Source organism: Panthera pardus, unplaced genomic scaffold, assembly GCF_024362965.1.
Source record: "Panthera pardus isolate Hobbes unplaced genomic scaffold, ASM2436296v1 HiC_scaffold_15, whole genome shotgun sequence".
NCBI classification, from domain to species: Eukaryota; Metazoa; Chordata; class Mammalia; order Carnivora; family Felidae; genus Panthera; species Panthera pardus.
In genome coordinates, this window is record NW_026526710.1 from 12,777,391 (window position 1) to 12,792,493 (window position 15,103).

The 15,103-nt window shown below is 49.7% G+C and overlaps 1 protein-coding gene across 1 annotated transcript in view; it reads right to left on the minus strand.

Moving 5' to 3' along the window:
- The window catches only part of SVOP (SV2 related protein), a 77,837-nt gene that overhangs the window by 39,908 nt on the left and 22,826 nt on the right, over positions 1-15,103 (minus strand). The window contains exons 3-5 of the mRNA XM_019467209.2: positions 14,704-14,789; positions 13,314-13,412; positions 7,549-7,620 (exon numbers count right to left, since the gene is read on the minus strand). Coding sequence (XP_019322754.1) covers positions 7,549-7,620; positions 13,314-13,412; positions 14,704-14,789 — 257 coding nt within the window. The remainder of the gene's footprint in view (positions 1-7,548; positions 7,621-13,313; positions 13,413-14,703; positions 14,790-15,103) is intronic.

Genomic DNA, 15,103 nt, shown 5'->3' on the forward strand with positions numbered 1-15,103 from the left:
TTTAGTAACATTGGATTTTTTTTCATTGTATCGTATTATTTACTTATTTATTTATTTATTCATTTATTTTTAATTTTTTTAATGTTTATTTATTTTTGAGACACAAAGAGAGACACAGCACAAGCAGGGGAGGGGCAGAGAGAGAGGGAGACAGAATCCAAAGCAGGCTTCAAGCTGTCAGCACAGAGCCCAACACGGGGCTCGAACTCCCGAACTATGAGATCATGACCCGAGCCGAAGTCAGAGGCTTCACGGACTGAGCCACCCAGGTGCCCCTTCACTGTAATCATGTTTGCAGATATTTCCTATTTATGCCTACTTAAATTTCCTATTTAAGACTCTCTATAAAGTTTCCTTTTCCAAAAACATGCATTTGAGGTGTTTTTTTTTTTAAACAAAGTTGCTAATAAAGAACGCTATTAAGTGCATACCAAAACAGGTGGGATAGGAATTAGGAAAGCCTAGGGAGCTCTGGATCTATTGCAACAATAATAAACCCCCATTTCTGCTCCCCTAAAACCCATGAGTATGAAATCGGTGCCTGCCACACACATGCTTGCTTCCTTTCTTTTGGCTTAAGCTAATTTAAGAGGGGTTTGCTTCCTTGGAACCCAAGGCGTCTTGAATCAGAAACAGGGTATCATTAGCAGCAGAGAAAATGAAAGGAAAGAAGGAAAACAGCAGGAGAAGAGGAGAGGGTAAGAGAAAAGGGCACCCAGGCTGGCACCTGCAAGCTAAGCCTCCCTCTAGGGACGACCTGGGAGCTGCGTTATCCCGCTGGGGTCACCGTGGGACCCCATGCTAGGCAGCAAAGACCTGCATGCTGACCTGTCCTGTGGGGTCACAGCACACTTGCAGCTGGCTCTGCACTGGCCCGCTGACGCCAGGGCTTTCCAGCTGGCCAGGAAATGAGGGCTCAGCAACCCTTCGTGAATACCGTCAGGGCTACTGCAAAGGCACGAGCACTGCTAGGGACTCTGCAGAAACGTCTCCGGGCCTTTGAGCTTTTCATTAACCTCACTTGTCATTCTGCCTAACATGTGTCCCGCCTTTCGGATTGTTGGCTCCTTCGTCTCCCTCTTCTCTCTCCTTTTCTTCCTTCCATACTCACTTACTGAGCATCCCTTGTATGCCAAGCTCTACAGATAGAAGTATAGACATTACTCATCCGTTAGCTGGCTCATTCAATTATTCACTCAACAATAAGCGTATATCAAGCGCCTGCTGTATGCCAGACACTAGAGATAATGCTATATATCATTCATTCATTCATTCATTCAATATACATGTAATGGGCACCTGCTGTGTGCCCAGAACTAAAGGTACTGTTATGCATCATTCATTCATTCATTTGTTCAATATGCATATATGGAGCACCTGTCACGTGCCTGGCAGTCAAGATACTGTTATTCATTCATTCATTCATTCATTCATCCCTTTGCCATGCATATATTGAGTGCCTGCTGTTTGCTAAACATGGGCCTTTGTCCCAGGCTACAGGGAACGTGGCAGTCAGAGTCTCTGACTTCACAGAACTTGGATTTGCATTTTGCAATTCATTGTCACGTCGTAACACCGGGTCCTCGCGGGCAGTCGGTGGAAAGAGGCTGCTGTTTCCACTCCCACTTTACAAACCAGCGCAGGGAGGGTCAAAGTAGTCTAGCGATTTGTCCAAGGTCAGCAGAGTCAAAACTGGAGTCAGGGTTTCCAACCCCCAATGCCAGGTTGTATTTCCAATGAGCCCCTCCCCTCCTCCTGGGCCTTTGACGGTTCCCATTGCCTCTGACCAAGAACATATGTGACAGTATCATGCAGCAAGGACAGGTGGGTCCGAGTGAATGCAAGAGACCTTGACCTGTCTTGTCGGCCTCTACTCAGCTCTAGCCCAGAGTGGCCATCACGAAATGTGGACCCTGGGCTGCCAGATCGCCCAATTAGCAAAAAAAAAACCCCACCAAAAACAAAAAGCAAACAAACAAAAACAACTCCTTATTTTTATGCAAAATACATTTTTGAAACAGAGGCAACCGATTCCACATCCTGTCCCCTATCTTACGGGTTAAATGAAACACCTGGGTAGGCCATACTTGGTTCATGGCTCACGGGTTTACAACCTGCAGCCTGCAAAGCCTTCAAGCTGCTGCCCCAAGGCTCAGGGTCTTACTGCCACTCGGGTTCTGGGTCTGCAACCGCCAAAAGGAGCATGCTGATGTCATTGTCATGAGCACTGCTCAGCCTCGGAAGACCGTCTACTCGGCCCCCGGTGGTGTTCTCCAGTCACATACAAGGACGGGGAAAACAGTCACGGGGCAAAGGGGCCTGGGGGTCCTCAAAATATGGGGATGAGAGGCCTGTTGCCTGCCTGTCACCCTCCTTCCCCGCTTTACCTATAAATGACATAGAGGGCATGGACCTACAGCCTTTGAATTTTTTTTTTTTTCATTTTAGTTGAGAGAGAGAGAGAGAGAGTGAGCGCCAGCGGGGGAGGGGGGAGAGGGAGAGGGAGAGGGGGAGGGGGAGAGAGAGAGAGAGAGAGAGAGAGAGAGAGAGAGAGACCTAAGTGGGCTCCACCCTCAGTGTGGAGCCTGCCCGACAACGGGGCTCGATCCCACGTCCCCAGGATCACGACCTGAGCCGAAATCAAGAGTCGGACGCTCAGGTGACTGAGCCACCCAGGCTGGATCTGTAGACTTTGAACCAGAGAGTGACCTAATCATATTCTAAACTGTGTTTTCTTTGAGTCACAGCTGATAATAGTTACCAGGGATCACGGGCTGTCCATGTGTTAGTACATACTGTTCTAAGTGCATTACATACATTTCTTACGTAACCCGCCCTGCAATCCTCTGAACTCCTCTTCTTGTCAACCCTAGTTTACGGAAGGGGAAAATGGGGAAACTGAGGCTCCGAGAAGTGAAAAAACCTGCCTACGTCTCCCTCGCTCGACAGAGGGGGTGAAGCATGGGACTAGGAACCTGGGTGTGTCTCTTCATCCCCGCGAGGCCACACGCCTGCAGCTGCCCTTCCTTTCTGCGGCTGCCACAGGCCCGCAGGGTGTAGAAAGTTCTGTAGGAATCAAAGTGGCCCACTGAGTCCGAACCCCTTATGTGATTCCCCTGCAAAGTCATGGAGCAGACGCCCTCCCAGAAGCCTCCCAGCTGGGCGGAGGCAGATCAAGGAGCTAGGAGGAGATTCTTGGCACTTGCTAAAGCTCGCCAGCTGCCCGGCTCACCCTCGGTTTCTGGAGGAGTTCTACAGAGGCTTTATAATTAGAACCTGATCCGTCCTCCCTGCGGTTGGGCCAGAATTCCATGCAGGGAGGAGGGGGCCCTGCAGTCTGGGGGCGCTTTCTCTCCTCTCCGGTCGTGCCAGCTTTGCGTGGACCACTCTACCCAAGCTTCATCTCTTTGGAACGGATGAATGTCCAACTGGTCAACTGAATCCCGGGGGATAACTCAGTTATGTCTCCCAGCAGCCAAGGATGTGGACTCTGGAGCCAGACACAGCTGCATTTTTAACACCGGCACTGCCATTTATCGGTACCCTGAACTTGGCAAATGATGGGAACACTGCCGGACATTTACGAGTTGCTTCCTCTGTGCCAAGAGCTCTCGGTGCAAGGGCCCATCTACTCCTAGAACACCCCTGGGGAAGAGAGGCTATTTTTATCCCATGAAGAGAGGAGGAAACTGAGGCACAGGGAGGCTGAGTCACTTGCTCGGGGTCACGCAGCAGCCTGTCTGCGGAGGAGCCGGGATTTGAATCTTAGCAGTCAGATCTCAGAGCCCGTGCTCTCACAGGGATGTCACCTTAGCATTTCACGTGTCCCAGTGAGCACTGGAGGTAAACAGGAAATTAGGGCGGAGCAGTCCCAGGCTATGCAATAAGTCGGTGAAGAATGAATTCTTCACGATACGTGCATTCTCTCTGGGCGCCTGGTTTCTCAGCCCTGGCACCCTTCCCATTCTGGACTTGGCAATTCGTCGTGGTGTGGACTGTCCTGTACACTTTGGGGTATCGAGCAGGATCTCTGACCTCTACTCACTAGATGCCAGGAGCACCCCTCCCCTGACTTGTGACAGCCACAAACGTCTCCAGACCTTGCTGAGGGTCCCCTGGGAGGAAGGGGGAGACAAAACCTGCCCACCCCCTCCCCCGTTGAGAACTACTGTTCTAGAAGTTGCCAAAATGTGTTCAGGACTCACAAGATTCAGTAAATGGCATTACTGAAAACCCACCTACGAATCTTTTAAAATTAAAAAAAAATTTTTTTTAAATTTTCTTTTTTTTAATGTTTATTTTTGAGAGAGAGAGCGCATGAGAGCAAGCATGAGCAGGGGAGGGGCAGAGAGAGAGGGAGACACAGAATCCGAAGCAGGCTCCAGGCTCCAAGCTGTCAGCACAGAGCCCGATGTGGGGCTTGAACTCACAAACTGTGAGGTCGTGACCTGAGCCGAAGTCCAATGCTTAACCAACTGAGCCACCCAGGTGCCCCTACAAATCTTTTAAAAATATAAGCCATAGTTTTCTCCTCTGAGACCGATCAGAAAAATGAAGACATCTACGTCCTATAGGGCTACCTCCTGGGAACACCATAGGCACAACTGACATTAATGACAGAGTGAACACCCTCTTCCCAGGGATCACAAGCTAATGACCTTTGTGGACTTTCCATAAAGAAAAAACACTCATCAGTAAAGTCACTTGCTGGTCTGGAGAGGATGAGAGAGAAGCAGAAAGTGGCAACAAGGAGATTTGATTTTCATCCATCCTGTTCAGCCACTCGCGAAGTATTTACGAGGAGTGGTTGCTATAAGGCCGTCCCAAATGCCAGCCCACCCCAGTGAGCAAAGCAGGCACAGCCACCTTCCTCAAGGGGTATACTGCACTCACTTATCCATCCTCCTGTCCTGTGCCCCTGGCAGACATCGCTAATCGATCACAGCACCGTCCCACTGAGCCTTCTGACTCCTCAAATCCATGCGTCTGGCATCCCCTACTGAGCCATTAGAACAGACACAAGGGACGACAAACCCATTTGCCCTTCAGTTTGGGGAATTCCGTAAATGGTAGCTATCACTGTCAGTTATTACTGAATCCAATCTCCTCTGACATAGATAAAGAAACTGAGGCCCCAAGAAGGGCGGGATAACTTGAGTCACCCCGGGGGCAGACCCAGGCCCCAGATTCAGGTATTTTCACTTCTTTCCCCTTGTACTCCTCATGGCTTCGTGATTCAGCAATTGAGTAACAGAATTTGGGGCACAGGAAAGTTCCTTGTTATGGGTTCCTGCATTTTTTGTGCATATGCCTGTTGGCCTCAGGGGCAAGTAAATAAAAACTGTTCTTTAGCCAGAGACGGTGGGACAGGTCGTGCACCCCGTGCCCAGTCTGCGCAGGAAGAAGCCACGTGAAGACTTTAGAAGAGCTTTTTCCTTTGATTATTTGAAAAGTGCGAGGGCCAATGTTAGGTGCAGCCTCAGCCACACATTTACAGCTCCTTTAACTGCTGCAGTTCTGCCCAAGAAATGGCTCTGTTTTATTTTAAGGGGTGCTCCTTCCATCCATCCTCCCTCCCTCCCTCCCTTCCTTCCTCCTTCCCTCTATCTTTCCCTTTCTCCGCCCCCACCCCCACCCCAGCTCTGGTCTGTTCTATCTCCCAGCCAGAAAATCCTTAAAGCAATGACTTACACCCTCCAGAAAAAGGAAGCAGGTGGGAGGGTGTGTATGGGGCAGAGTTTAGGGAGCTACTTCCTGGAGACCAGAGTAATCCAGCTTCTATCCTCTTCCGGAGGCTGGAGAGGTCATCCCCACCGACCTCCCCAGTCTCTAAAACCAACCAAGAGTCCCCGAGCTACAATGGCCGCTGTTGGTTTACCAGCCTGGCTGCCTCTGGTCCTGCCCCAGCCACTTCTTGGTGGTTTTATTAGTCAATGTCTCCCAGGTGCCTGCTGGCCCACATGTTTCCGGCTCAGCCACAGTGGGAGGGGCTGCAGCTGGACTGCACTGTTCAGCCACTTATTCATTCATTCATTCATTCACTCATCGAGGCAACATTTATTGATTGAGCACCTACACATTCAAGCCGCTGGCATCACAGTTAAGGGAAGAGTCTAGACTCAGAAAGAGTAAGACCTGGCCCTGTGACACACAAACTAAGTGGCCTTGGGCAAACTGCCCATGCTCTGTGCCTCGGTTTCCCCTTCTGTAAAATCAGAACAATAATAACACCAAGCACGTATCATGGTTGGTACAGGGCCTGCCATACAAGTCACTGTTTTCTTTTCAGCTCATGGCATGCGGGTTACAGTGGACCCTGCCTATTACCTACTCGGCATCCATATCTCCCTTCTTCCTTCCTAACAGAATTCTAAGCTGGTTTAGAGAGTCTAAACCAGTCTAAGCCAATAGTTCTCAAAGTACGGGCCCCAGATAAGCCGTGGCAACAGCATCACCTGGGAATTTGTCAGAAACGTTATCACTGCGATGCCAGCTAACATGTGTCCTGTGTCGCTGATGTGCCTGGCGTTCTACAAAGCCATTCATATTCAGGATCTCAATTAACCCTCCAATGTAGACGCTGTTATTTTTTCTTTACATGTTTGAGGAAATCGATGCTCAGAGAGGTCAATCGCTTGCCTGAGGTCACACAGCCAGGAGTGGCAGGGGACTAAACCCAGGGACTAAACCCAGATCCACCAGATTCCAGAGCCCAAGCACGTAACCACTATACCACCCTGCCTCTGAGGAAACTGCAGGCTGAAGAGGACGATAAAGCAGCCAGGGGGTGCGATCACCCAGGACTGCACAACCGCAGGGGCGGCTTTTCCCGAGCAAGGCACTTAACCAAGTAAAGCCTGCCTGGATCTCCACAGATCTTTTCTCCCATCAGGCCTAAGTTCGCATGCACACACTGAAGGTATCAAAGAACCCACGCGAAGCCCCGCAAAACATGAGCAGCACAAAATACAAAGGGGACCATGAAGTCACAAATAAAACAGTAAGAGCTCACGGCAACGCCAGACCTATAAGTTCCCTTCTTGCTTCTTGCTTGCAAATCCATTTCATGCCGTGCCTGAGGCTGGGCCTCCCCAGCAGCAGACCCTGACACAAGAATTCTAGTTTATTTGGGTGGTGATCCCGGGAGGGGTGGGGCAGGCAGACAATTCAGGGTACCTTCATGAGCAGGTTCCCACGGTGGGCCCCAGAGCTCAATCCTGCTGGGATTGACAGATGATTCACTTGAGGGCAAGAAAGTCGAGGTCTTCATCTACCAGCCCTTGCCTGCCCCCAGCCTGGTGTAAGGGAACAGGGGGCGCCAAGGGGACCGGAGAGGGCACCCAAAGCATCTTCTGCGTTCTGAAACGTGCACGCTCGGGCCCCACTAGGAATGTGGGATTTCAATGGCCTCAGAGCCACGTCTTCTCATTGCATTTCAACAGAGCTAATCGGGCCTCCCAAACGCTAAGCAGAGCGCTGGCTTGCCACCTGTCAGCGTCACCATGGAGATTAACCCGAAGGACATGCGCTTAGGAGAGGTCGCCTTACTGTTTTCCGGCCGTACTGGTCTGAGATGTTTCCCCAGAGGGTGGAACTGGACATCATGCCCACAAAGACTACCTGTGGATGGAAAGACAGCTTCTGTTAAACACTGACACGGAGCATCACAGAGAAAGGGAACAACGGATTGAACCTGTGACATCACATCCTCGTAATACTAACGAGCCAACATCGGCTGAGAGCCTGTTAAGGTGCGAACGGTATTCTACGCGCTCGTGCGACCCTTTAAGCCTGACAACAATCCTGTGGGGTGGATGATACCGTTAGCCCCATTTTACAGAGGAGAAAACCGAGACTCAGAGAGGGCAGGTCCCTTGGCCAGGGTCACCCAGGTGTAGGCGGGACAGGCTGGAATCAGGCAGTATAGCTGTAGAGCTAGCTAGCATCGAACCAACCTCTCACCGCATCAAAGAAATGTGTCACCCTGTTGCTGAGAAAAGATCAAAGGTAGGGGCACCTGGGTGGCTCAGTCGGTTAAGCATCTGACTTCAGCTCAGGTCATGATCTCCCGGTTTGTGAGTTTGAGCCCCATGTCAGGATCTCTGCTGTCAGCACAGAGCCTGCTTGGGATCCTGTGTCCTCCTCTCTCTCTGCCCCCCCCCGCCCCCCCTCCCCCCGCCAACTGGCTCGCTCTCTCTCGCTCTCTCAAAATAAATAAACTTTAAAAAATTAAAAAAAAAAAAGAAAATATCAAGGGTTTGGAGGATATGAACAACAGAAGACAGGAGGTTGGAATGAGATCTGTAGGCTATTCCCAAGAGGAACCTTCACCAAGCGCTCACTGGTGTGCCTGGCAAAGTCATTGTTACATTGTTTATTGTTGAACAGAGCTGATGAGGTTTGAATGATCGTGCCCATCTTACAGACGGGGAGCCTGAGGCTCGGAGGATTAAGAAACCTGCTCAGTATCCCAGGGAGGAGAGGGGAGAGCCAGGTCCTAAACCCTAAACTCTCATGCCTCGTCCTCACCAAGAGTGGGACAGCACACTAACCTCTTTATACTGACGTCTTACCTAATGTTCGCGGCAGCCTACGAGGTGGGTGCCAATATCATCCCCATTTTGCAGACAAGGTAACTGAGGCCCAAAGAGGTGAGGGCACTGCCCGGTGCTGTCTGACCCAAAAGCCACTCCTTCAGGCATGTCCTCGGGCAGCGGGCTGCAAACAGGGGCTACACAGAGGCAGGCACTCCAAGGGAGGAGCAGACATGGCTACTTTTACTTAAAAAAATTTTTTTTAAGTTTTATTTCTTTATTTTGAGAGAGACAGAGACAATGCAAGCAGGGGAGGGGCAGAGAGACAGAGAGAAAGAGAGAGAGAGAGAGAGAATATCCCAAGCTGACTCTGAGCTGCCAGTGCAGAGCCAAACGTGGGGCTCGAACCCAAGGACTGTGAGATGGTGACCTGAGCTGAAACCTAGAGTCAGATGCTCAACCGACTGAGCCACTCAGGCGCCCCGCCATGGCTACTTTATTTTTTATTTTTTTTAATTTTCTAAAATATTTATTTTTGAGAGAGAGAGAGAGAGAGAGACAGAGAATGAGCAGGGGAGGGGCAGGGAGAGAGGGAGGCACAGGATCCGAAGCAGGCTCTGGGCTCCGAGCTGTCAGCACAGAGCCCGATGCGGGGCTCGAACTCACAAACCACAAGATCATGACCCGAGCCGCAGTAGGATGCTCAACTGACTGAGCCACCCAGGCGCCCCGCCCCCTGCCATGGCTACGTTAAAGAAAATATCTTCCAGGTCCTCAGCTTCCATACACACTCTTTCCTGAGAACAGGCTAGGGCGCTCGCCTGTTCCCTGCCTCACCTCCCTTTCTCAAGCACCCCCTTCCCACTTCTCGCTGCCCCAGCCTCTGCGGTACCCCTCACAGCGCAGGGCTCTGAGGTTAAACCCCCCAGGACACCTCAAAAGGGACACCAATGACACAGTTACAAATGCTTTTGCAAGTCATTCGGTTTCCAATTCCTTTTTATTATTTTTAACCAAATTGAAAGAGAGCCTAATCAAGCTGTCAGCAAATTAGATCACTAAAAATAATCTTTGACGAGCGATTGCTGTGTGCTCGTCAGCACGTAGCTCGGAAGTTGTTGAAAAAACCAGGTGGCATTAGTTTATGGATTATTCCACAAGGCCTTCAGCGCCCCCCCCCTCAATTTTTATATGCAAACAAAGCCCTTCATATTTACATCCACTCAGTAAAAATGGGAAACGGGAACGAAACTGTTGCCAAGCCCTGTCTCATTTTAGCAGAAAGTAATCACCCAAGAATACGTGACATAACTGGGGAGATACTCTGTACCCCTCATTAAGAGGTACATTCCTCAGAAAAAAATCACTTGTGTTTAATAATATTTATCAGAATTAATTCCTTCTTGTTTTGATCTATTGCACATTACTAAAAATTATCACGATAACTCAGTGCAGGAGAAAAATTTCAATACTTAGAACCTTATGAGCTCAGAAAAATTAAAAACAATAATTTAAAATTTATAGATTTTGTCCCAGAAAATTCCGACAGGTGATATATGCTTTTGAGCAAAACAAAACACGGCTATGAGAAAACAGGGAGAAATGGAAGGGAAATGCCAGCTCGAGAAGCAAACAAGGCAATGCAGAATCTCCAAATACTTCTTTTTTTTAACATTTATTTATTCTTTTTTTTTTATTTTTTTTTAACGTTTATTTATTTTTGAGACAGAGACAGAGCATGAATGGGGGAGGGTCAGAGAGAGGGAGACACAGAATCTGAAACAGGCTCCAGGCTCTGAGCTGTCAGCACAGAGCCCGACGCGGGGCTCGAACTCATGGACCGTGAGATCATGACCTGAGCCGAAGTCGGCCGCTTAACCAACTGAGCCACCCAGGCGCCCCAAACATTTATTTATTCTTAAGAGAGAGAGAGAGAGACAGAGCACGAGAGGGAGAGGGGCAGAGAGAGAGGGGGACACAGAATCTGAAACAGGCTCCAGGCTCTGAGCTGTCAGCACAGAGCCCAACGCAGGGCTCGAACCCATGGACCAGAGATCATGACCTGAGCCGAAGTCGGACGCTCAACCCACTGAGCCACCCAGGCGCCCCTCCAAATGCTTCTGAAGGCCTTATTCATGTTATTTTAAAACATGGTATGGTGGGTATCAGATAACTAGTTCAATTCCATTGGACACATTTGAAAGAGTGATTTGAAATTTTATTTAGTTTTATATTTCCAATACACCAGAAATCATAGCAGCTGCAACCTACAACTCAAAAACATTTCATGTCAAAAAAAAGTAAAAAAATAAAAAAACAAGTGGAACACGTGGGTGGCTCAGTAGTTTAAGTGCTGACTCTTGATTTTGGCTGAGGTCATGATCTCATGGTTTGTGAGACTGAGCTCTGTTGACAGCTCAGTGCCTGCTTGGGAGTCTCTCCCTGCCCCTCCCCGACTTGCGCTCACTCTCTAAATACATGAAACGTTTTGGGGCGCCTGGGTGGCTCAGTCGGTTAAGCGTTTGACTTCGGCTCAGGTCATGATCTCGCGGTCGTGAGTTCGAGCCCCGCGTCGGGCTCTGTGCTGACAGCTCAGAGTCTGGGGCCTGTTTCAGATTCTGTGTCTCCCTCTCTCGCTGCCCCTCCCCCGTTCATGCTCTGTCTCCCTCTGTCTCAAAAATAAATAAACGTTAAAAAAAAATTTTTTTTAATAAATAAATAAAACGTTTTTTTTAAAGTAAAAAAAAAAAAAAAAGTAGGGGTGCCTGGGTGACTCAGTCGGGTTGAGCGTCCAACTCTTGGTTTCAGCTCAGGTTCTGATCTCGTGGCTTCCTGACTTTGAGCCCCAGGTCAGGCTCTGTGCCGACAGCTCAGAGCCTGCTTGGGATTCTGTCTCCCGCTCTCTCTGCCCCTCCCCAACGTGTGCTGTCTCTCAGGAGAAATAAATAACTTTGAAAAGAAGTAAAAAGAAAAAGAAAATAAAGACACGGAATGTCAATTTTAAAACCTATAAAAGTCCCGGGACCGGCCTAGTTTTTAGAAAAATCTCTTCTAAACGACCGAGAGTAAAAAATGTTTGAAGACAGCTGTCTTGGGGTGAACTGCTGCCTTAATGATGTGCTATCCTTGTGCCCCAGAAGAATTAAGCATCCCCCCCCCACATTTCCCCCAGTTTTTCTCCCCCAAGGGAGCGCTCTTGGCCCAGCAGAGCACTAGTTTATATCACAGTAATTACGGTAACCCCACGTGTATTTCCTATGACAACAATGCCCTCCCCTCTTACCCTCCTTCGGCAGGTAAATCTGCTCCTGCTGTGCTCAAACTTTTCCACAGAAGCTTGGCCACGAAACTTCACAGCTTCACCAAGCCCACGAGCCTAAATCTTATACCATTAGGAAGTAGTCCGAGGCAGTAGCTGGGAGGGGGGTGGGGGGGGGCTCTGAACTTTACAGTCCTGGGTTTCAATTCTGCCTCTGCCTCTGCCTCTTACGGGCTGTGGGAGCTTGGGCAGGTCACCACACCTCTCTGAGCCTTAGTTTCCGTATCTGTGAACCGGGAGTGAGAAGAGCACCTCTTTCACAGGGTCTTTGAGAAGGTTAAAAAGATAATGCGTGTCAAACCCTCAGCACGGAGTCTGGCGCATCATGAGAGCTCGGTAAGTGGTGACTGTTGCGGAACCAAACGACAAAAGACGAGAAAGGCTCCCCGTTGCAAACACACAGACCTGCGGGTATGCTTGAGGGGGGAATCAGTGAAAATTAGGAAGGTGAGAAAGAAGTCTCAATCATTCATCCCCTACCGTGTGCTAGGCACTGTACGCATTTTGCTGTTGGCAGGAAAACAGGCATTATCACCTCCGTTTTGCAGGTGATGAAATAGAGCCGGAAAGTGCCTCACTCAAGGTCACACGTCTAGGTGACTAAACCGCAAAACACAGGAGTTTCATAAACTCCTCCCACAAGGCTGTACAACTTTACTGCTGGTATCGGACCAGTCCTGGTTGCTGAAGGCACTCAGGCCATTCCAGAACAGTTGTAGCATTCTTGGAGGTGCTCCTAGCTAGCAATTACTGTACTTTGCCAGTGGCTAGGCTGTGTGACCTTTCGTGAGTGACTTAACCTCTCTGTGCCTCATTTTCCTCGGCTAACAATAGTACCTGCCTCCTAGGGTTGTCAGGATTAAAGAGTACAATACATAGTATGCATGGATTGCATACAATATATGTAAAGCCCTTTGCATAGCAAGAGCTTAATAAATATTAGCTTTTGTGCCATTATTATCCTCTTATCCAGCCTGGCCGTTCCCCTCCCTTGTAGAGGGCTGCTGCTGAGCTCCCCTAACAAATACGGAGGGTTCTCCCTCACTCTCCTTCAAGCCTCCAGGGAGCAACGCTCCCTACCATTTACGGAACACCTACTATGTGTCAGGCACCGTGTCCTTCCAGTGTTCAGATCTCCCTGGTAGTGGGAGGAACCGGCATCTCCTTTTTGCCGGGAGGCTTAAAAGGTTTATGCCCCGGTGGGTTCCAGCTTCCCAGCCACTGAGCAGAATGTCTGGGAACTCACGTCGTGGGACCCCTGGGGGGAGCAGTATTTGCCACAAACCTGCCCCCGATGTTTGAGGTGCACAGAGGAGTTAGGGAAGCTGGGATCAGTGATTTCCAACCCGGGTTTTATTTTTTTCCTGCTCAGCCTGAGCCTTTCACCCCACAGAGCACCCTAGGGGGTGTCCTGAAGGCCACAGGAGACCCACGGGCGGGGGCGGTGGGGGGGTGCCTACCGAGGTCAGCAACGCAACCTGCCAGCTGGGGAGTCTCCACTCGCAGTGCAGCTGGGGAGCCAGGATACTCAGGATCATCATTTCCATGGCGTCGGCCATCTGCAGGGACGAAGCAATCACGGTGAGGCCAGCCCGGGTCTGCCCGGCGCCGGGGGCGGGGCGGCTGCGCCCTCACCAAGTCCATGACCCCTAGGAGAGCACGTAGAAAACCCCTCTTCCCCTGGCGGCTGCTGAGCGCCCTACCACGCACCAAAACACACTGCAAACTCCGGTAGTTAAAAGAGAATGTTACCATGTGGGAATTGACAAAGGGGCGTGTAACATTCTCTCTGCGTGTTTCTGTGTTGAAGAAACAGAGGCACCCCTCCCCCCAAACGAAGTGGGGAAATATTATGCTTCTAAAATCCCAGAAAAACTTTTTCGTAGAGGCAGACAGACCATGATCTTTTTTCGTTGGCTCAGTTAAAGACTAGGTTGGCTTTGGTTTATAGGTCATTGTTCATGCAGAATTGTCAGTTTCGTTAACAAGTATGACCTTCTAATAATTAACATATACTAGGAAGCTCCCGTGATCACACACCATGGTACCTTTATGAGGCTAGACAGAAATGAGAGTTCAGAAGCAGCCCCGTGTAGCCACGGGAATGTGATGGATAATATGGGAGGCTTTTCAAATTAGGAGGGAGGAATGAGGTGGGGAAATTAGAGATCCATTTGAAAAAATAGGTCATGCAGCATTCACAAAAATCCATTTCCACTGTGTTAAGGGTCTAGCTGCAGGGGCACCTGGGTGGCTCGGTCGGTGAAGCGTCTGACTTCGGCTCAGGTCATGAACTCACAGTTTGTGGGTTTGAGCCCCACATCCGACTCTGTGCTGACAGCTCAGAGCCTGGAGCCTTCTTTGGCTTCTATGTCTCCCCCTCTCTCTGTCCCTCCCCCATCGCACTCTGTCTCTCCTCAAAAATAAACGTTAAAAAAAAAAGGTCTAGCTGCGCTGTGCTAGAGGAAGATTAGGGGATTTTTAACAAGGGACCATGAGCCTCTCGAAGCGGAAAGCACATTTTTATTTGTGTGTGTTTACCTAGGGTGAGCTCCACAGATGACACCGTAATCTTATAGCAACCCCGAGCCCCAAAGGGTTGAGAACCACTTCTTTAGCCAGAAGCTTCAAGGCCACCTTGAGGGCCACCGCCAACCACACCCAAACTACCCCCAAGGGCAGATCTTCAGATCACCAGGGTCATGCAACACACTTTTATTGATTCAAGCAAAGGCTTCAGGTGGAGACAACTACGTCCTTCTGTACAGCCCCTAGAACCCATTTGAGCAGCCCGGCGGGGTGAGGGTCTTGGAGACTGAAGGTGAGGTCACCACGCCCGCAAATACTTGCCCAGGCCAAGCCCGTGAGCACCGACAGCTTCCATTGAAATTTTCCAAACCCAATGGCTTCTACCGCGTCTTCCACCATGAAAGTATCTGGAAAAGGAGAAAAGGGGAGGGGACGAAGGAATGAGTGCACCCTGCAGTTGTCCTCGTGTGGGGGTGTCTGGGAAGGGGGAGGGTCCACAGCCAAGCTTAGTAAAGGCAGCACATACTACTTCTAGAAACGTCATCCTAGAAAAACATTCCAGCCAATATGAAGAGCTTTCTGGCCACAAAGCCCACTGCAGCATGGTTTGTAAAAAGGAAAACTGGAAAACCCAGAATGTCTACCAACAGGGGTTGGTTAAATAAACTATTATGTAGATCATGATTGTATATACCTTTGTATATATTGACGTTATGACATA